Source organism: Apis laboriosa, unplaced genomic scaffold (assembly GCF_014066325.1).
Source record: "Apis laboriosa isolate Shangri-la unplaced genomic scaffold, ASM1406632v1 scaffold170_cov151, whole genome shotgun sequence".
NCBI classification, from domain to species: Eukaryota; Metazoa; Arthropoda; class Insecta; order Hymenoptera; family Apidae; genus Apis; species Apis laboriosa.
This window is the reverse complement of record NW_025222134.1, coordinates 667,795-691,343: the sequence shown is the minus strand read 5'-3', so window position 1 is coordinate 691,343 and position 23,549 is coordinate 667,795. Positions and strand designations below refer to the sequence as shown.

The 23,549-nt window shown below is 25.4% G+C and overlaps 4 protein-coding genes across 10 annotated transcripts; all 4 read right to left on the bottom strand.

Moving 5' to 3' along the window:
• Positions 1-3,009: 3,009 nt before the first annotated feature.
• Positions 3,010-7,263, bottom strand: LOC122711492. Of its 2 annotated transcripts, none has more exons than XM_043930307.1 (4): positions 6,236-7,263; positions 4,071-4,369; positions 3,603-3,763; positions 3,010-3,314 (listed from the first exon to the last, which is right to left on the bottom strand). In XM_043930307.1, exons 2-4 carry the CDS (start codon positions 4,367-4,369, stop codon positions 3,010-3,012), a joined length of 765 nt encoding a protein of 254 aa, XP_043786242.1. In that variant the 5' UTR covers positions 6,236-7,263. The 2 variants fall into 2 exon arrangements, with proteins under 2 accessions (XP_043786242.1, XP_043786241.1); XM_043930306.1 differs by lacking the exon at positions 6,236-7,263 and adding an exon at positions 5,096-5,168.
• Positions 7,264-7,511: 248 nt separating this feature from the next.
• On the bottom strand, positions 7,512-10,073 carry LOC122711473 (adenomatous polyposis coli protein-like). The gene is made up of 5 exons (XM_043930276.1): positions 8,999-10,073; positions 8,778-8,922; positions 8,545-8,696; positions 8,096-8,426; positions 7,512-7,992 (listed from the first exon to the last, which is right to left on the bottom strand). Exons 1-5 carry the CDS (start codon positions 9,858-9,860, stop codon positions 7,626-7,628), a joined length of 1,857 nt encoding a protein of 618 aa, XP_043786211.1. The 5' UTR covers positions 9,861-10,073; the 3' UTR covers positions 7,512-7,625.
• Positions 10,074-10,395: 322 nt separating this feature from the next.
• Positions 10,396-13,115, bottom strand: LOC122711412 (small nuclear ribonucleoprotein Sm D3). Of its 2 annotated transcripts, XM_043930167.1 has the most exons (3): positions 11,175-13,115; positions 10,757-11,106; positions 10,396-10,621 (listed from the first exon to the last, which is right to left on the bottom strand). In XM_043930167.1, exons 2-3 carry the CDS (start codon positions 11,070-11,072, stop codon positions 10,509-10,511), a joined length of 429 nt encoding a protein of 142 aa, XP_043786102.1. In that variant the 5' UTR covers positions 11,073-11,106; positions 11,175-13,115; the 3' UTR covers positions 10,396-10,508. The 2 variants fall into 2 exon arrangements, with proteins under 2 accessions (XP_043786102.1, XP_043786101.1); XM_043930166.1 differs by having other exon boundaries at positions 10,757-13,115.
• Positions 13,116-14,942: 1,827 nt separating this feature from the next.
• LOC122711410 (AN1-type zinc finger protein 5) lies at positions 14,943-23,069 on the bottom strand. Of its 5 annotated transcripts, none has more exons than XM_043930162.1 (5): positions 22,799-23,069; positions 17,370-17,634; positions 16,102-16,568; positions 15,719-15,890; positions 14,943-15,647 (listed from the first exon to the last, which is right to left on the bottom strand). In XM_043930162.1, exons 3-5 carry the CDS (start codon positions 16,384-16,386, stop codon positions 15,499-15,501), a joined length of 606 nt encoding a protein of 201 aa, XP_043786097.1. In that variant the 5' UTR covers positions 16,387-16,568; positions 17,370-17,634; positions 22,799-23,069; the 3' UTR covers positions 14,943-15,498. The 5 variants fall into 5 exon arrangements, with proteins under 5 accessions (XP_043786097.1, XP_043786098.1, XP_043786096.1 ...); XM_043930163.1 differs by lacking the exon at positions 22,799-23,069 and adding an exon at positions 22,543-22,717; XM_043930161.1 differs by lacking the exon at positions 17,370-17,634.
• Between the last annotated feature and the right edge of the window lie 480 nt (positions 23,070-23,549).

The window sequence follows — 23,549 nt, the reverse complement described above, 5'->3', positions numbered from 1 at the left end:
GACAAGTTTGGAAAATTCCAAAGTTTTCCAAAAAGAAACGATAAATATCCATAGAGAAATAACATAAATATCTTCAAAAATGTTTTAAAAATGATATCTATATATTAAATAAAAAATTAAATATTCTCCAAACTATTATGAAATAAAATAAAAATATTTAGAAATAAATAAAATAAATTTCTATAATCTTGAAATTAAAGAGAAAAATAATATAAATATTTTTTAAAAAAAAGAAGCATTTGAAAATCTAAAACTAATAATAAAATGGAGGAACTATAACAGATTGTTCGAAATCAATAGATAAAAGTAATTAGCTAAGAAGGTTAGTGTTTTTTCCAAAAATACAGCCAAGCTTCCAATCGTACACTTTATGGCAATTACTAGTTCAGATAAACATCACGGTTAGTGGTCTTAATTGATTTTGGTCCCATGGGGGATGAAACGTGAGCGGCCATATTGTACATTCGGCATATCTTCACTTTCCTCGCAATTGGTGATACTGAGAGATCATTGTTCTTTTTCCTGCAGGAGGTCAATATTTATTGCAATTTACTTATCACGCATTGAACAATTTTTCTACTTCTTTGGAGAAGTAAAGCAACATTTAATTAATCCTTCCATTACATTTTGATCTATAGAATATTTTTTAAATAATTTATTGAGCAAAAAATGATAAAAGAAATATTTTTTTTGTCGAGCAAACAGTATATGTCCGATTTCTCTTTGTATTTTGGAAACAGAATTCTAATGATTAAAAATGTGATCGAGCAACTATATACTGTTTTGCAATATATATAATTACATAATAATCATAAAAATTTCTTTTTTATAATCAACATTATGTATATTTTTTTTAAAATTAATAAATTTTTTATTTAATTTTATAAAAATGTTTATAATCTGAAAAAATATAATTTTTTAATTAAAACAATTTTGTAGTTATTTAATTTTTAATTAATTAAAATTGAAAATAATATGAATATTACATAAGAAAAGAAAAAATGAAAAGTTTATTTTCTATTGTTGTCTAAATTCCATATTCATGCAAGTATGACATAATCAGTAACATGAATGCCCTTCTATTTCAAACTGCAGCCGCAACATCATGCTTACTTTTGCCTTGTTATCTACCAGACACTTGTTTCAACTGTATTCACATCTTCTTTGGAGATAAAGTCGTTAATTTTAACTGGTAAATTTTAATAACTTAATTAAATCCAATGAAGAATTCCATTTATTCCTCAGTATCATATATAATTTTAATAAAATATTTTATTTAAATATTTTAATAAAAAAAAATTGGTAAATTCAAGGAAGAGAAAATCTTATCAATAAAAAAGGGGAAAATTTTTTGAATAATTGATTACATAAAGTAAAAGATAAAATAAGATTTTCTTTTACGCATAAAAGTTTTTTTTTCAAAAAATTATTTCTCTAGGGATATGATAATTTTCCTTTTAGTTTAGTAGGTAATTTTCCTTTTAGTTTACATATTCGAAACTTGGAAAATTTGAATTTTCATGTTACTTTTTTCTGATCAATAATATGAAGATTATATAATCGATTCTACAATCTTCTTAATCTTTAGAGGATCGGAAATTCATTGTAATAGTTGAGTCATGATAAGATTTTAAAACTACTTGTGTAAGAGTTATAAATGCATTTATATAATTGTATTAATGATTAATTTTTTTAGAAAATGATTAATGATCAATGAATAATAATTTTAAATAGAAAAATTAATCACTGTTAATATAAAATCTTTTTTTCATATATACATTAAGAAATTCTCTGTATATAAATATTTACATATAAAAAAATAATTAAATTTTAAATTTAATTTTAATAATTAATTATAATAAATTATTTTAAATTTAATTATTTAATAATAATTTTTTTTATTATAATAATTTTTTAATTATTTTTTAATAATTAAATTCTAAATTCGTTATTTAGAAATTTTTTTTTACTTACTAAAAATTATTATTAAAAAAGGAAATATTTTTAAATTTTCGATTCATATATATAATCAAATATATTTACTTAAACTTGAAAATTTTTTATATTTAAAAACAATCTAGTGATACTTTTTTAACATATATATAAGATAAAGAATGTGAAAATGTGAATAAATTAATAAAATTCAATTTCTTCATCATAGTCGAAGTATAATTATTAAAATTAATAATTTTTGAAAATTTTTTAAAATATCTCTTTAAAAACTCTTTAAAAATTCTTTAAAACATTGTACATTATATAAATTGTAATTTTTAAACAATTTTAAATTCATGTTAATCATTTAACTTACATAGAGAAATTTTATTCAAATAAAATATATCATTACATAAATATGTTATATTTAAACTATTCTATATACACTAATTATCAAAAGTCTAAATTTGAACTAATTTTAATAAATTTTATTTATTATCATAAAAATTGAACAAAAATTAATATATTTTATACAATTCTTAAATAAAGAAAGACATTTATTTTATATAATATATATATCAATACGTATAATATACATATCAATCTTACTGCAGAAATGATAGTGTTGTTTAATATATCAAGAAATTCCTTTTTATTCTCTTTTTTTCTCTAAACTTATTTATATTGATTTATTTATTTATATTATTATTTATATTGATCTTATTTGCTCTGCAAATACATATATAAAATATTGAAAAAGATCTTTTACAATTATAATTTACTTTACATAAAATCTTGGTAGTTAAATATTTTTTTGACTTTATGTAGATATTTGATGAGAAAAAACTATTTAATCTGGAATTTCAGGAGAATAAACATCAAACAGAAATAATTTCACTATATGATTTTGAAAATTTTGATAAAAAACATCGATCAATTTTTCCCATACATAAAAAGAATTTAATATGTTTAACGATACAATTCATCAATCAAGCAAAAAAATTAATAAAAAATTTGATAAAATATTTGAAATTGAATAATAATTATTATAATACCTAATAAGACGATTATAATATTTTAAGGACGAATGTGAGGTGGGAAAGGTAAATCTAAATGCGAAGGCTCTATATGACTTCTATCGTGCCATCCTTCTGCCACAGGAGTGTGATACAGTCCATAATTCACACCATTCGTAGCTATTTTCTTCAGACCCTGAATACTGGATAATATCAAAGCCATCTTGGCTAGAAGCAATGCCTTACCACCAAGGACTGCAAGGAATTGAAAACCCATAGGTATTAAGATCGAACCCATCAGCAGAAAACCCATCATCATAAGTGGCACCATGTGGTTATGTCTGCGACGGTGACGACGTCTACGGCCTAATAATTATCATTTTTTAAATTAGTAATAATTTTTTTTTAGGAAATATACATGTTTTATATGTATTATAGAAAAAATATGATTCACAAATGAAATTTTAAATATGACAAATATTCAAAAAAATTAAAAAATAATCAAATTCAATATCATACGATGAATCTTGGAAAAATTTGAATAAGAATGAAATAGCACATAATATAATATTTTTTACAATTTTCATTTGCAATTTTAAATTTCTATAATATAAAATAAAAAATATATAATATGTATAATGTTATTATACAAACCTTCGAACTTATAATTATCTACATTGGTTTTTGAATTATTAATAAAAGAAAGTATATTATTAGTAAAACGGTCCACATCGATTTTGAACACGTGGGTATGTAAAACTCGTAAAAATCTTTTCATAATAATGGCTGTCCAATTAGTATTATCATCTATATTACTGAAATATATAAGTAAAAGAAATAATCATGAATATATTCTACTTTTTTGTGTTTCATAGAACTTTTTTATAAAATTATTTTTAATTATATTATTTTTTATAAAAATTAAATATATATGTTATTTTCAAAAATATGTTAAATGTATATGTTATGTTTCTATATAAATCAACAAGTAATAGGATATTCAGTTATTTATGAAAAAAATTACGAAAAAAGTTTTAACATATATTGCTTGTCACAAAAGATTGCATAATTTGTTCGTAAAATATACATAAGCATTTTTTAAAGATCTATTAAAAATATTACCTTTCTTTATCATTTGTAGAATTCATTCTATCTTTTTGATATCTTACTAAAACTAGCCCTTCAAATATTGGTATAATATCATCAGCCAAAAGAGTATCTAAAGCAATTAATACATGTTCCTGCACACATTTCCTAAACGTCTCTAAAAATTCATCTTTTCTAGAATTATTCCAAGATTCCAATGGACAATTCTTAAACACAGTGCGTAGACCGGCATACCAATTTATATTACCATCACTTCTAGCGTCGCCAGCCATAAGGATGACAAATATGAATACGTAGAATGCACGTAGGTGCATCTATATTCAGGAAAACAATCACAAACTTTAATAGCCAGTTATAATAACTTGTAAAGCAATAAAATTTAATCTGTCTAAATCTGTCTAAATTACAAGAATGAATTTCATTTTGTTCCAGCCGTATTAATATTATTAGTATAGATTATAGATATAGATTATGCAATAAAAATAATTTTTAAATAATTAATTTAGAACTATTTTTTCTTTAATTTTTTTTTTAGAAACCACTATTTAAAAAATATCTCTTTTTTCATCTTATTTTTAATGTACAAAATTCCTTAATAATATTGTGAACTTTTGAATACGTTTCGAGAATACGCATTCATGAAAAATCTGAGAATTGCTTTTTAATGAATTTAAATTTAAATGAATTATTATTAATATATAAGATTTGCAATAAAATTATTATATAATTTATAATATATTATTATAATATATTATTATATATAATATTATATATAATATATATAATATATTATTATAATATATTAATATATATTATTATAATATAATAATATATTATTATAATATATTATAATAATATTATGTATAATATTATAATATATTTTTATTAGATTACAATATAGAACACGTTAGAAATTTATTATTCAAAATATTAAAAATAAATATCCCTTAAACAATACTTTTTTTTTAATATTCAGGATTAACTTTTTATAGCTTTACAATAATTATAATCCAAAATCATTTGTTCACTGATAACGTTACTTCGAAATACGAGTACACTACTGAAGATATGTTTTCCAAATAAATCGCAATTCACTATAAACGTTCATTCATAGCTACATGGACATTTATATGAGCAGGAAATAGGCTAGAATGCCGGCCAACTGACTATTACGATTCATCGAAGGGCAACAAGACAACGGTCAAAAGGCGGCACTTTTTATGCTCTAACAATCCTGGTTCGTAATTATCAACGAACTCTTCAAAATTGCATAATTAGTAAATTGATCTCTCAATAATGATCAGTAACATTGAATTTGAATGATTGTACAAATAAAATCTAAAAAAAATTAAAATTTTTTAAATAATAATAAAATTATTATAAAATTAAAGTTGAAATAAATATATAAAAAATAATTAAGTAATTTTAAATAATTAATAAATTTTTTATTTTATTGAGATAAAAATAGTAATAAAAATGTAAAAATATTAAAATTTATATTTTTTTCTAAATATAAATATCTCGTAGAAAATTTGTTTATATAATTACAAAATATCTACCAATTATTAAAAGCATTATATTAATGACTGCAATTTTCTTTCTTCTCAAACGGTACATCTTTAAGGCACATTACTTTTCTAAAAATTAATGGTTTCGATAAGATTACTAACTGTACATTTATTCCGTAAGAAATTATAGCATTGAATATCCTTTATAATAAATTTGAAAATTTACAGTAAATCTTTTGTGAAATAAATGAAGGATAGGTGATAAAAATAATATTAATATATTTATTTAAAAAAATTGTATAAAAAATGCATTTTTACAACAAAGGTACAAACTTTATTAAACGTTGATGCTATGACAATATAACAATTAATATTTTTAATCGCAAATATGAAATATACATATTTATCTTACCGAATCAGTTAACCTATAAATACACCTTTTAACCGTTAATTTCATACCAGCAATTAAAAAAAGCATCTAAGCTAGGCCATACAATAAAAGTTATTCGAAATATTATTTCGAAAAACATTGGTACTCTATCGAGTATCTAATACTTTGATTGCCAAGAAAATAGATAAATTCGAAATATGAACTTTCAAGTTCGACTATTCATACATTTGTTATAAATATTAATTTAACTTTATTATTATTAATAAACTTTAATTACATACATGTGTTAATTATAGTAACCATCAGTAATTCAGTAATACTCGATTAAATTTTAAATGACTCAATTTTGTTTTTTTTTTCACCATTCATAGTGAGACTATTTTAAGTCTCAATGATTGATAACAGTAAAAAAAGAGAATACATATAATTAGAAAAAATAAACTTGTTAATGAACAATCTATTGTTATTATTTTTATAATGATAAAATGAAAATTATAAAAAATAAATTTTTTTTTGCATGATTATTTTTTTCTATTGCAGCATTTTTTCGAAATATTAAATATTAAATCTTGCCTGCCGTTTTTCAAAGTATTGTATTTATCCTGTTAATTATATATTTTCTCATTCTTTTTGAAGTAAATTCAATCAATTTAAAACAAAAAACATTATCCTGGAAATTTTAATGTCTACTAAAACTGTCTACTAAAACTTCTTAAAATTTAACGGATCATTATTGTAATATTTAATGCATTTTAAATTGAAGTAATCACTAATTTTTTTATTTTTATTTTTTTCAAAATTATTGAGATATAATGAATTCATTTAATTGTTATTGTTATTCTTATTAATTGTTATTTGAATATCATAAAATTATTGTACTAATTACCGAACGCAACGTTTAATAATGCCGAATATCTATATATATACATGACAATTTATGAATGTATGAATTGTCAAAACTATGATTTCATATTTTGCATCTGCCCTATAAAAATCAATTAAGTTTTATTTTAATGAGCCACAAATATCATTCAGAACTATATTTGTTATTTTTACTTTTATGTGTGAAATACATATGTCTCTTTTTTATTTTGTAAAAAGAAAATATCACATGCTGCGGCAAAAGTAGCACTAAATACATTATGAGAAGTAAATTATAAAAATATATCATATTAAATTATACAAGTTAAAAAATCAATTAATTCTAATAGATTAGAATACATCTCTTATTTTTAGAAATACAACAATCTACTTCTGAAAAATCGTAGATAACCATTTAAATACGTATTTTTTAACAACATTCGATATATATAAATAAACGAAAGTAAAAAGAAATAAGAAATATCTTTTTTTTAAATATCTCATTTATGTAAAAGAAAAATTTTTTTTTAGAAAAGTTATCATAATTCTTTGATATAACGTTAAAAAACAAATCTTTTATCAATATCATATACAAGAAAATTTTCATCAACACGAACGTAATAATATAAATGAAAATATTCTCAATAATTCAAAATGAAATATTTAAATGAAATAGTTAATGATAATGATGAATTTTTTTGAAACATCACAAATTCGAATGTGGTGTTTTTTAGAAAGAATTCAATAAATTCTTTTAACAAAAAAGGTTTTCTTAGATTATTGAAAAATGGACTCTATTAAAGTTTTACATTAGCTTTGAGATGCCCAAAAATAAATATCATTTAAAGGAAATGAAGAATATGGAGGAAAATGTGAATGATGATCATAACTTGGCATAGATAACGCTGAAAGATTTGATTGCGATCCTACTGGAGAAATATCGGCAGGTGTATCTTCTGTACAATAAACATGTACTGTATCTGAAGCAGCAACAACCTCTATTGCAGATTTATTAACTTTCGAAACTGTCACCGGAACGTCCACCGAAGTAACAGTGATGGGAACTGAAGATTCCAATCTATTTGAAATTGGCGTTCTTTGACAGCGTACTAAAATGTTCGATGATTCCGACTGTAATGATTTTTGACTTGTGGACGTTTTGAATGATTGTCTATATCTGTAATATTTAAAAATATTAATATTATAGAAAAATATATAAGTTCAAAATAAAAAAAATAATATAATAACTAATATTAGTATAATACAAAATATTAAAATACCTATTATTTTGTATTCCCATACTGATACATGCAGCCAACAAATCTTCATCATCCTCGTCACCATCGCTCACTTGCTCCTGATCTTTTTCAACTTCTCCATTACTAATTTTTTCTTCCAAAGAATCTAATTTGCTATTTTTATCTAATTCATTCAACGATTCTTTTAGTTCATTCTGAGATTTAGAAATATTCGTTATTTTCATTTCATCGTCAATAGTTAAAGAACTGAGACTAGTAGCTGTAGAAAATTCAATAGGAGTTGATTCTTCTTTAAATGTGGCAATATCATCCTCGAAAACACTGGTTCTCAGTGTGTGACATTTCGAAAATGCTGAAAATAATATCTATTAAAAAACTAGTAAAGAATTTAAGAACATATTCATCGAAATATTCTTTAAATTAAAATTCTTATAATTAATCTTTCACTAACGATCAATAGCATTGCATACATAAATGTCGAACCGACGGTCTTACTGCTTCTTCTGGTATTTTGGTTATAAAATCTGCACATTGATTTTTATGATTATGAGGACTTGGAGGGATAGTTTGTGTGGGTGAATCTGGTAATTCACTTGGAGATACAACACCACTAGTCCTTCGGCTATTAAACATGAATTCTAGTATAATTATTATTATAAATTTTTTAAGATAATTTATTCTATAATTTATTCTATTAAATTACCTGAAATCACTATGAATAGAACTACGATCATCATGTATAGAATGTTGTTCAAATCCACTTAATGAACCCAGAGAACTACAACGTGAAAACATTAAAGGAGTTTGTTCTGCATAATAATCTTGTCTGCTGAATGTAACCATTTTTCCTGAAATAATGAATACAATAAATATAATTAAAATTTTTTATATTTTAAAAATTTACAAAATATAAGCATAATAAACCTTCTTTATCTACAACTCTAGAATTATTTTTTCCTTCTACAGAGTTATCATTTTCATCAGGAATACGTAATATATTAATATTAGTACTAGTTGTAGTATGATCTGCTCTTTCTGAAATTTCTGGTACATTATCAGTTTTGTCAGAAGAATCTGTAGAAGGTACTTTAGAAATCCCAGTAACATTATTTCTTTGTGTTATTGCACTACTTAGTGAACTTAGAGAATTAGCACGAGATAAGCCATTAGATGTTCCTGTTTGATAATAATTAAGCAATTTTTCAGAAGAAAGACAGGTAGGTTTACATGGTTCAGAAATGGTTTTAGAAACTTCTAATTCCTTCTCAACAAGAAGTGAACGATCTTCATTACAATTGATTGTCAATGTATGTTTATAATTTGAATCTTCTTTGAGACTAAGTTCAAGAACTTTTTTATTAAGCTTCTTCTGTGAATCAACAGATTCTTTTGTATCTTCAAGACGCAAGTCAGACATAGAAGTTGCAGTTGAAAAATTAAAAGGTGTTTCATATGGAGTTCCTTCAGTACAATATGTTTTTACAGTATCTTCTTGTACACTTCCTGGAAAGTATTCAGCACTCTGTTTTTCGTCATCGTCAGTATCATCCTCGGCATATCGTAAACTATAATCTGTTGGCTGATCAAGATCAGTTTCAGCATAATCTCCAAATAAATCTACTTTGGAATCACGTTCTCCAAATTCTTTTTTACAAGATCGATCAGTTCGAGAACAGTGCTCAATTGAATGATTTTCAATTACTGTTTTTCTTTCGTTATACTTTTTGCTATAATCCACTGGTTGTTCAGTCGTCTCGTCCTCATATTTTTGTTCATTTCTTTCCATACCGATTAATTTTTTATTTTTTCACAATTTTTCCTTATTTGTAAAAATATTTTTGCAAAGAGTTTATAATTTTATCGATTAATTAAAAAAGGAAAAAAACAAACTTCGAATATGAAGAATAATTATTAAATTTTTTTTTAATAAATTAATGATTAATTATTCTCACCATTCCCAATAACTTTCGTGTCAACTTTAATCATTTCGCATAGTCGACCAAGGTAGACCACAAGGTTGACATTGTACAACATTAAATACCAATATATCGATTGCAGCGCAATCTAGGATTGTTAAGCAAATGAAATGAACATACACAAAAACGTGTTCAAATATGTATCAAACGATAAGAAATATTGTATTTTATTTCACAAAATCTTCATTCTATTCAAATATTTTTAATTAATACGAATATAATATTAAATAAGTTAGAATTGTATAAAGTTTTTTTAATTTTCATATTTATTTTAGGAAAATTTTATAAAAATATAATGAGAATATTTTTTCGAAGATTTTATAGAAAAATATTTTAAAATATTTTTGCAATCAAAAGGAATTTATTGAAACATCTTTTATAAACGATATAAAAAGATTAGTTACAGGTTCAATTCAATAATTTTTTTCTTATTATAAGTTTTCCTATTATAATACAATTTAACCTCGTCCTCTTCCTGCTTGAGATCCTCCAGGTTGATTTTGTTGATTAAGCCAAGGTGCAGAACCTGTTCCTCTACCTCTTTGATTTTGACCTCTACCTCTTCCACGAGCTAAAACAAATTAATAAATAAATAAGCAAACAAATTAATTGAACATTTCATAAAACGTTATAAATCAATGAAACAAAAAGTATATTTTATTTAAATATTTGCATATTTTGGAAACAAAATATCTTATAAAAAAACCTTGGGCACGTAAGATAGCAGATTTTCCTCTGCCTGCGGTTCCTGAACCTTTTCCTCCTGGTCGTTTAAACATTGGCGCGTTCTTCAACATATCTGGTAATATGAGAAATCTAATCTTCGAACCTCTAATATAAACGTTTTCTAATTGCACCTCATGACCATCCCTATAAGTTACAGTAATATTTTGCATTTGACAATTCATATTGTCTTCGGCTTCTATCAATTTGCCGCGATATACTTCGCCAGTATTTGTTTCACAGGTTATGGTATGACCTTCCGCTTCATGGAGTACTTTTATCGGTACTCCGATCGACATTTTGGCTTTTTCTTATACTAATTCAAATAACACACTGAAATTTTTTTTTAATTAATTCAAAATTAAAGACTCTTTCGATTAGAAATATTGAAAAACACATACAAATTATAGACGCACACGATAACCTCTTCTATTTTGCCTAACGTTTATACTATGCTTACAGTTCGATACTCACAATAAAGACAAACTCAAGCGCATGCGCATTGAATTAATTTATAAATGAGGCGCGAACGAAGTACAATTATTACTTTAATTTTTATTAATTATGCATTATTTATTAAAAATAAAAATTAAAAGCATTTTTTTAAATTAATTAATTTTTTAAAAATATTTAAATTAATGTGTTATTTTTTTTTACAAAAAAAAGACTAAAATAAGAAAATAGAACAGTTCTATTTTCTATTTTTAAATAATCATATATTTATTGGTCATTAATTTTTGAGTGCTATCACGATATGATAACACAATATGAAATAATCATTAAACTAGTGATCATAATCTTATTTCATGCCAATATTTTTACATATAATTTGAATAAGCAAAAACTTAGTTCGTGCCTTCTATGTCTTATTGTCCTAAGATTGCATTGCAACTTTTATTTAGTTGCTAAGAATTAACATTAGGAAAATTATTATTAATTTCTTCAATCAATAAATTATATCGATTGATTGAATCAATAAAAATGGCAGACATACTTGAAAGTGCACATTATGTACAATTTTGCAAAGCTTGATTAAGCTTGATTAAGCTTGATTAAGCAAATAACTTTATCTGCCGAATCTTTTTCAGGGCGGTAAATTTATATATATATATAAATATATATATATATATATATATATATATATATATATATATTTTGTTAAATATACATAAATATAATTAACTATAATTATAAATATTCAAGAATGATCGTGAGAGAGATCGATATATACGATCAAAGAGAGATTTATAACAAGGAGGTACGTGGAAACGAAAGTAGAAATCTTATGGATCATAGGCGTAGAAACAAATAACACATTGAGATAATTTTTTTTCTCATCTACGAAAGAACCTAAGATATACTACATCTAATATATTCTTGTCAAAAGGATGATAAAATCGTAACGATACATGTATGAATAAAGTCGACGTTATTTCTTTCCTTTTAATCGCTTAAATATACTAATATCAATCGTGTAATAATTACAAGCATTGTTACGTCCTTAATGTAATCAGCAAAGTACGAACACTGTTTTATCTATCCTTTTCCCGATTCGTTTTATTTTCTCATTTTGAAATTATTTTCCTTACTTTCATTCATTCGATCGTTCATACTCTCGTTTGTTCTTCATTTTTTCTTTCTCTGTGTATCTATGAATATATCATCATTGTCATTCACTCGTCATAGGCAAAATTCTACTTCCAATAATATCATGATACAATCTTAGAAAAATATGCTATGCCTAAAATAGGATGAAGGCCTGAAGGCAACCATTCCGTCGATATTATTGATAATCGGTGTGCGTACCTCCTCTTTATACATGATTTCAATTTAGTTGACACTTTTCCCTCTAAGATGTGCGCCAAAACGAATATATCATTGTGTAACCAATCTCAAGAAAGCAATTGCAAGCTTATTTTTTTCTTCTCAACAATTATTAGGATTTTTCTACCGCGAAAAATGTTAAATAATAATCGTATGATTTCAATAACTATTATATAACTGTTTATATAAATAACATTTTTAATTTCTTTCGTTGAACATATGTTAAAACTCATTTTAAGTGATATGATTTAATTATAATAATGATTTATTAATATTGCCAATTGACAAATTGATTAAAAAAAATAATAAATTATAAATTCTAGCATTATTTGTAAAAAAAAATAAAAAATATATAATTTCAACAAAGTATAATTTTTTTCAATTATAATAGTTATATCGAAACAATACGATTTTTATTTTTAACATTTTTTTCATACGATGATTACAAAAATTGAAAAATTATGATTACTAAAAAAGTCTCATTCTGTACACATAATAATATATTGTCCAATATAGACATTATGTATTGTTTATATGTATGTGTATCTGTGTATGGAATCACGGTAATTGTAGAATATATGTAAAATTCTATTACGAGCAAGATCCTTCTTATTTTTCAAAAGTATACAATTATCTACTATTATAAAATAAGAATCATCCATAACGTGGCACTGAAATTAAGAACGATTCACTTTATTCTATTAACGTAATTAATACAAGGATTTCTTCTTTCTTTGTATTTCATAAGACGATTTTTCGTTTCGATAGTTTTTCTTTATCGTTATATCGGCTATCACGCAAAACTTCAAAGGACGAAGGATCGATAATCGATTAGAAAGAAAACAAAGAAAAACAATGAAACAATTATTTTTAAAGACAGCAAAAACATGGTGGTACGATACACAGTGTGGTGTTTTCTGTCTCTCTTTTTTTTTATGTTCTCATTCATTCATTCATTCATTCATTCATTCATTCATTCATTCTCTCTCTCTCTCTCTCTCTCTCTCTCTCTCTCTCTCTCTCTCTCTCTCTCTCTCTCTCTCTCTCTCTCTCGCTCTCTCTTCTCGCTTGTCTTTAAAATCACAAAAGACCCAATGTGACGACTATCGATTTTTCACAAAAAAGACAACGATACGCGGGAAAAGCAATTCTGAAAATTCACGAAGCAACAAGGACAATTGTATTTTCCTTGTTTTTTTTCTTTTTTCTTTTTTTTTTTTTTTATAACAAATTGCTTCGTACAACATGTTTTTGAGTTTTTTTAATAGAAGCGACATAAAACTCAATACCTACTTCTTTTTCTCTTTCTCAACTACGATCTAGTCTAAGAAGAGTCAGAGATACGCTGAACAAAAGATTGAAACTTATGTTTCTTTCATATGTTTTCCTTTTTTACGATTTTTTTTTGTTTTGTTAAAAAGTATTGCAACACGGAAGGAAATGGTTAAGACAAACGGAGAAATATTTTTTTATTAATCGATATAACAGGGCCGATAGTCGTCCCTTCGTCGAGGGGCCTCTCGTTTGTTATTATTTTTCTTTTGTTTTTATATCTGGCTGATCTTTAGACGTTTCATCATACAAAGTGTATTTTAGCACCAATATAACAAATTTTATTTAGAAGAATAGAAAAAAAAAAACAAGAAAACCGACTGAATGAGTCACGTGACACAACCTAATTTTATTTTGGAAATATTATTCTGATAATCAGATGAATATTACATCTCTATTTTGTTTTTTTCTTTTTTTTATGATGATTCATAAACACATGGCATAAATAATTGATTTGCGATATAGTTTGAAACATATTTAATAAGGAATAATGCTTGGTTATATTCACGTGAAATTGGACATAAACACACAGTACTACTTATATTTCATTGCATTATTTATGAATCAATAGACTAATATACTTAATAATTATTAGACTAATTATTAACCTAGGATTGTGATCACCCATCAACGTCAGCCACTACCTAAGCAACATTCCTTCTTTCTTTTTAGATATTACGAACGAAACAGAGAGAGAGAAATATAGATTATATACATATAAAAAATTTTCTTTGTTCCTCTCTTTCGTTCGCTCTCTCTCTCGATTCAAAAACCGGAACTCCCGATGAGACGTCTCAGAACATGACCGATCAAAACTGCACCAAGAATTCTCATATTTTTTATTCCTAAAGCTAAATCTAAAAAAAAAAGAAGAAAGAAAAAAGAAAAAAAAAAGAAAAAACAAACACTTCCATACACGAATTTTGCATTTCTTTTTTAAGTAAATTAATAAACATAAGATAAAATAATAATAAACCGTAATAGATAATAATAAGGTAATAAGTAAGCTGGCAGCAGTTAGAACCAAATATATTCTCGATTAAAACTCTCGCTTAGATGACAATCTGACATGGCACTAACATCCAAAAATTTTCTCAAAGCATTCGTACACGCGGCACGCACTCTAATTTCTATTTCTTTGTTTGTTTTTCTTTTTTTGCTTTTCGTTTTAATCTTTCTTTTCTATTTATGTTTCATTCTTCCTTCGGAAAATTTCGTCTACTTTCGGCGATCCTATATATTTGCATATCATGTACAAACCAATTTTTTTTTAAATTTTCATTCTCTCATGTTTTTCTTTTCTATCTCTCTCGCATAAATTCATACTTTCATTCTTAACTGTTCTAACACATTTACTACAATTTCTTTCTCTCTCTTACTCTCATATTCTTTCATACTAATTTCCTATTCCCTTTCATTCACAATCCTTACATTCATCCGTCTCGCCCCTCGACGTGCAATCAGCTGCCAGATAATTTATCTCGATTTTCTCCGTTTTTTTTGTTTTATATTCTGTTTTGTTTATATAGTTATATAACCATTTTCCCAACGATCTACGCACTAAATAGTTCAAATTTTTTGCACTTTTTCACCAACAACAACTGGATTGTTGCGCCGAATCTCTTGAGCGCCCATTTCTCTATAATCAAATTTGCAATCATGCTTGTCACTGTATCGATGCACAGAGCAGAACAGTCCTCCACAACGACATTCAAATCCTGTTAAAAGATCAAATTATAAATTAGTAAAATTAATTTAAAATATTTTCCTCAGTTTATGATATACATACCCGTCAAACCAACTTTTTTGCGACACACGGCGCAACGATTTTTCTTCTTCTTAGATTCTTTGTCAGTCTCTTTGCCATCAAAGCAATCATCTGCATCCCCACTACTCACAGATCCTTCTGCTACCGCTCCACTGCTTACACCTACTTCATTTTCTTGATCCTCCCTATTTATCTGATGAGGAACAGAAATTAAAAATATATAAATTTACAATTACTAAATAATACATTATTATTATTTTTATAAAATTAAATCATGTTAAAACTTTATTAATAATTTCTAATTTTCTTTTTTTAATTACATCCAAAATTTAAAATAATACTATTAATATTTTGATAATTTATTTTTATAATTTTTGTATAAATTTAATTTATGTAAAACTTACTTCTTTGGGATTGGGTAGATCTGTTGTTGATTGAGGTATGGTAGGAATGGTAGGTTGGGCTGTATTTCCTGTAGCTGCAGGACTACCGAAACCGCCCTGCAACGTACCAGCGTTACCAGAGACGGTCTGTGATGTTGGTACAGTGGCAGCTGATACAGGAGGTTGCTGCTTCTTTTTTAGATTTTCTTTATAACAAAGAGAACAAAGGCCATCTGTGGCTGGAGAGCCATAAAATCCACAACCGCTGCGACATAGAGCTTGCATAGGATTAGATTCTCGCTCCATTTTCTTTGTTTATCTCAATAGAACCTCAATGATTGAATAAGTTCTTATTTTTATCCTATTTGCAATTACTCGAAAGAATATCGAGCAAGTTGCAATCAACTAAGTAGGAGATAATTAATGTTGTCTTGCCACAGCTCGCTCTCCAGTTGTTCCTTCACGACCGCGTGTCACCATACATTCACCTATTAAAAATAGTTATTTAACATTTCTTTGTTTTTATGATATTATTTACATATAATCTTAAATTTAATATTATTCAACAAAATTTAATAAATAAACTAAATCTTTCCACTAAAGTAAAAAAAAAGAAAACAATAATACATAAAATAATTTTTTTATCTAAAAAAGACAAAATATAAATGTTATAATATATATTTTTAAAAATTTTTACATATGCAATTATTATTAAAAAAATGAAATTTATAATAAATTATTTAATTAATGAAAACCGTTTCTAATACATTAAATCTCATTGACAGTTTTAAAAAAATGAAAAAAATATAATTATCACTACACCATAATAGACACGTTACATTAGATGAGAAACATTGTCAACCACATCCGTGCTGCCTCAAAGAAATCAGATGCACAGATTTTCATGACGAATTTTCATTTGCACACACACGCGTATATATATATACACAACGGAGTCTATACATAGAATAGAGAAATCGTCAGCAGCAAAGCAGCAACGATATCTTGAGACAAGGGCCGTTCCCTCGTGCAGAACAGTTTTATCTTGAGAAGGAGAAAAGGAGAGAAAGAGAGAGTATATGTAATTCCTCCAAGGGCAAATAAAACCGAGAAATTGGACAACGAAAAGCAAACAATTGACGATGATGGATAATAGAAAAAAATAAAGGAAAAGAAAAAGGATTAAAAGGTTGGAATTTTTAACGCATTGTCATTATTGTCTGATTTTCGTATTCACAATAAAATCCAAATGGAAGAGGCGTGATCAAGGGAAACGTGATATTACTCACTTTCCAACACGCAGTCGTGTCGCAACCAACGCACAACATGGAGTAAGAATTCGTTCGAGGCATTTAAGTAGGTTCTTCGTCTATCCTTATCGTGTTAAGACACGTTAGATGACGTGCAGTTACGACCGATAGTCGACCGTCGGTCGGGGGAGCTCTCTTCCCTTCTGACTTGTGCTTTGTAATTCTCGGCGGCGCAATTCTCGCTTTGGCCACTCTCGATGCGCGCGTTCGCTTTGTCTCTTAAGACCCTTCTCTCTCTCCACAACTAAAACGAAATGTTACCAAATAACTCTTTCTCTCTTCCTTTCTTTCTTTCTCGTTCTCTCTCTTTCTTGCTCTTTGTATGCAACTTCGCGCTCGAGCGCTCGATATTACTTCAATCTGAGGAACCTGCAAGGACGGAGGAGAAACAACGATAACGACACGACGGGTCGAATGTTTTCATGATGGCGATCGTTTGGACGTACAGCCTCTGGGCGAACGTACAACCAACGACACAGCGCGCACACTTGCACGATAAGGTTAGGTACTATGAAACATAATTTACCGAGACTCGCCTTTTATCCAACACAAACGTTTGAAATTTAAAAATTCGAATGCTTTATTGTTTTTTTCTTTATACACTTCAAATATGCAAAAAATACGAATAAATAGAAAATTTAGTTGATAATTTAGATAAAACTTAAATTTCCGCCATTTATTTTCGTCACTATTTTTCTCTTTCTTACTTAAATACAAATATATATATATATATACGACTCATTCATTTCTCCTCTTTATTCTGCGCTTGCGTACATACGATCGTTCTTTACGTCATAATTTTTTCAATCTTTTGCAATTTTTTTCTGAAATGGTTTAACAATAATCACAATTCTTCATAGACAATTCATAATTAATACGCACTTCCATGGAATAGAATACTATTGATATTATTTTTTGTCAGGAATACTATATGATGATTATATGTGTTTAACATATTTCTCAAACAAATCTGTAGATGTCGTAGCGTTATTTCTCGATATTATCTATATAATATAATGTAACTAAAACTATATATTATTTAATACATGCCGACAAATATAAAGTGAAAGATTAGAAAAAGTTTATTATTTTATTTTCAATATCTTTAATTTCAAAGATATTTTATTTTTAATTTAATAAATTCAATAATAGAAAAAAATTCAATTATATTTATATTTATATAATTTATATAAATATGCTTAATAAAGAAATATAGTAACTATCTATTAAATTTAAATAATGATGAGATAATTACATTTTTTTGTGTTTTTTCAATTTTACTATATACTTAGAAATTTTCTTTCATATATCTATGTTTAAGAAGAAATTGTATGTACAAATAAATAAAACAAAATGGAAATTAATATTTTAATTATAAAATTAACATGATTGTTTTGTCAAATAATTAAAAAAAAAATCTCAATATCAAATATTAATATATTAACTATAAATATAAAGCATTCGACCTGTTGCTCTAGTTGTTTAACGGAATATAGAAAGAATGCATTTATTCCTAGTAAAAAATATTGAAAAAATATTAACTAATATAATTTATTGTATTTCAATGGAAATTTTCAGTAAGTAAAAGTATAAAAACAGAACTAAAATCCGTTAGTTCTTCAGAATTCATGACGTCACTATAATAATTGAAAGTTAAATCAAATGTAAAAAATGTATCAGGAAGTTTGTAAAGAAGAAAAGATATATAAAAAAAAATTTCCGATTTGGTCATATTTAATGTTTAAATGCAAATGTTTTATTTTTGTGTTTTGCTACATATGATAACCTTGTTACGTGACTTTGCTTTATTCAGATATGTAATTTATTTCTTTATATTCCAAATTATTTAAATATTTAAAAATTTATCAATGAATATTTAGAAAATATATGAGATAATATTATGAATTAGCAAATTGTTAAATCAATTAATAAAATGAAAATGATTAATAACAAAAAATCTAAAGTATGAATAAAAATTTTTGTTTACATTTGAATACAATAATAAACTAAAAATAAATTTTTGTATATTAAAATATTATAATATATATAATTGAAAATATTTTTTTGAGTTTTAATATTAATCGCAATCGTATAATAAATATTTAATCGCTCTAATATAAACTACTTAAAATACTATTTTAATGCATTTTTTATATATTAAAAATATTTTATATATTAAAATACTTAAATATCAATAATTTTTAAATTTCTAAATATTTATATTTCAATATTCATTCAAATCAACAAATATTAGTTATTTTTAAAAATATTTAATTTTTAATAATAATAAATACAATAATATATATAAAACATGAAAAATTCTTAAATCAAAATTATCAACTTATTTAATTTATTTACAACAAAATCTAATATATGTATAAGTATTCAAGAAATTTCATTTTTATAAACAACATGATGAAAAATTATTTAACTTATTAATTAATTAATAAAAATTTTATAACATTTTTAAACATTCATATATCTTTAAAACACATCATTTGATTATATCTTTAATTTTTTTTAATAATCAAATGTTTAAACACTTTTTTATAAATAAATATATTTTTTTGTTTAAAAAAAATAAATTAAATTTTTAATAAAATAAAATAAAATAAAAAATAAAAATAAATAAAAATTTTCAACACAGAAGTTACAAGACAAAAATGTTTTAAGACAAAAATTTTATAAACTCAAATTACCTTATATATATTTAATTTTATATAATTATAAAATTTTTTCTCGAAAATTCAAACTTAATAAATAATTTTTTAAGATATTTATTTCACATAAATTATTTGAAAGATTATTAATTATTATTTTTAATTAGTATAAAACATTCTCGATCTAATTCCAACATAACATATTTATCACATTGTCAATGACAATAATTGATATAACCAATTAAAAACATCGATTTTAATGAAAGTTCTATTTACACGAGCAAATAAAATAGAAACACTTTCTAACGGAAAGTAACTAGCTAATTCATTAAAATGCGCACAAATTTGGTATGCCAATCTTATTCAGAAATAATATTTAATTCCGATTTTAAATATGATTGTCTCCATGTTTGACTCATTTTTAGATAATGATACGTTTTCATTTCCCGTTTTACTTATCTACATTTATTTTTGTTTGAAATAGAAATGTTTATGTATTCTTCGAAAATCGAAACAATGAAAATTACTAATCGTTACCACTACTTCAAAACAAATAGTCACCATACACGTCATTGTACAAATCACGTTGATTTACTTACACGATTTAGTTACATGTTTATCCTAAAGCAACTGTTAAACAATTTAAATTTATTAAATGTATTTACATAATATATACATGTGATAATATAATACATAAGTATATTTCTTGATTCGAAGTTGTGCAATGATATATGACAAATAATCGATTATTTATAAAAATATGCGATAATATATATTATTATATTAAATGTAATTGATTTTTATATATTAAAAATAAATAAATATAATAATTTTAATTAATTGATTTCTAAATATAAACAAAATTTTATAGAGCATGAATTTGACCTTGATTTAATCTCAAAAGCATTGAGAATCGATTAATGGAAATGATTAAAATTAATAAATATTAGTCATAGACTCCAATCTTTATAAATATATAATTATGAAATAGTCTAAATGCAAAAAAATTATAAAATATTCTGAAAGTTTATTTTAATTATAAAAGTTATCTTTATTAAATTTAACTTAAATAACGTTAAGATAAAAATATTAAATTCAATTAAAATAAAACAAAAAGAGATGATAGGTAAGGACGATCTAAAATTGTACTTGCAATTGTATTTTGGTTGTCAGTCAGCTATATTCTATTCTCTTATTGTTCTTATGAAATTCAACTGTACAGTCCAATGACACGTGGTAAGAATATCTTTTAAAGTACGACGTATATGGTCGATGATTTTAAATCGCATCCGTTGAAAATGATAAACGTCTGACTCATGTTCTATCGAAATATTTTATAAAAAATTATATTTATAATTTAAAACATGTGAAAAATTTATTAAAAAAAGAAATTCTCATAATTAAAAATACAGGAATAAGATCATCTGTGCTCGCAAATTAATACTGACGATTGATGAAATTTTCCTACGAAAGCTATCACATACGATATTACTTTGCTTATAATTCTTCATGCAGCCATTTTACAATATCACTCATCACCAGCGGAAGAAAGCGAGGTGTGGCTCGGGTGAGGTTAATCTACATTGACATACAGCATCAACCTGCTAATCATTTCTATTGCAACATTTATCTAATAGAATTTTTTTTTTTAAATCAAATTTCAAGTAAGTATGTTAATTTTATGTCGTTAGCGAGCAATTAAATCGTCATAAAATTCATAAAAAATTGGCAACCAATAAAATGATAAACTTTTTTTCTTCATTGGTATTATTGTCTATCATATATACTCGATTCTGTATCTCGATTCATGAATGCCATCTACAGATTTTCCGAAATAAAAGTTATAGTTATTTCTTAATATTTCGAGAGGTTATATCGAATTGACTACAGGCGCGATATAGAAAGGAATAGCTAGATTGCTTAACATTCACTCGTAGAGATAGTGATAAATTTGAAACAAACCTCAATTCATTTAAAACGCATCATGGAAGTTTTTGAATTGTTTTGATTATCAACAGATAAAAATTCTGAAAAATTTAATTGTATTCTAACGAATTTTAAACTTTTTAGAAAAGAAGAAAATCATAACCTCAGAACGCCATCTAAATTTATTTGAAATTGCAAAGAAAATGAATTTTTAATTTGAAAATGATACAAACATATTTGAAAATTCGATTTGATACTTATATTCTCTGACTAACATATAACAAAAAAAAAATAACAATTATTAGAAGTACACGGAATATACAAAGGGTTAAAAGAAGGGTTAAAAGAAGACCAATGCGGATGTGGATACATGAAAGGGGGTATGAAAATCGCGGCAGGGGAAGTTAAAATGTATAAGTGTGCATTTGCGTTTGAATCGCGTCGGCGCTGCTATCGTGTAGATACACGGTCATACGCATGCATCTACGCACGCAACACGCAGTCAAGAAGCACGAAGAAATGGAATGAGTATTAAATATATGATTCTCATTCTTGAGAATACGCACCTAGTTAGAAATTGCGTTGTTTCCTTTGTCCCATGTAATATATATTCTACGTTGCGTCGGACATCTTTTTATGAAGAGAAACGCCAAGACAGAGGATTAAGAGAAGAATGCAAAGCGAATGGAACGAATCAAGAACCAAGCTAGATTTCACCGTGATCAGACGAAAAAATAGCGTATGGTTACGCGAACGTATTTCACAGGTATTCGATAAAAATAGTCGTCGTTGATGAGCGAATAGTGTGATTGCGACACTTACCAAGAGCTGTTGCGGTGTAGCAGGGCGCAATATGTCAGCTGACTTGACGTGTGACCGATCGTAATCCTGCACCAATATCCGACATAATTCTTAGCCGAACATCAGTTCCTTCAGTCAACAAATCTAGTTAGTTTTAGTTACTGTTTCGCGGTCTACACTCACAAAACACAAATATCGTCTATCTAGTAAACTAGTTTTTGCACCAAACTTTCAATTATGAAATAGACGAACCAAAGCTGCGGCCACGGGAACAAATACTGCCAATGACTGGTGTAAAGTTAGATCTCTTACCCTCTCCCACTCTGTGCACAAAGTATTCAGAACCAGGACTAGCAAGCTCAAATGGAAACTGCGTTGAGTTCAATTTGTATGTTTCTTTCGTCACCAGATGACGCCATTCGCTTAACATGTTTTGAAAATGATTGCTTAATGGTATAAAAATCTATACTAAACAACTTTTTTAATTTTATGAAAATTTATATTTGGTATTTTAAACTGATTATAATGAATTAATATAATATTAAAATTTAATATATTATATATATTAATTAAAGTTATAGTTTCTTGAAATGAAATAATGAATTTGTTGACATAAATTTGTTTTGATTAATATTATTATTTTAATTAGATATTTTTGCTATAAAATAATATAAAATCTTTTATAGATTATGATTTTTTTCATCAGAAATTAATAATAGAAAATATTTTTATCTTTTAATTATCAGGTTATGATACATGTTTGAAATTACTT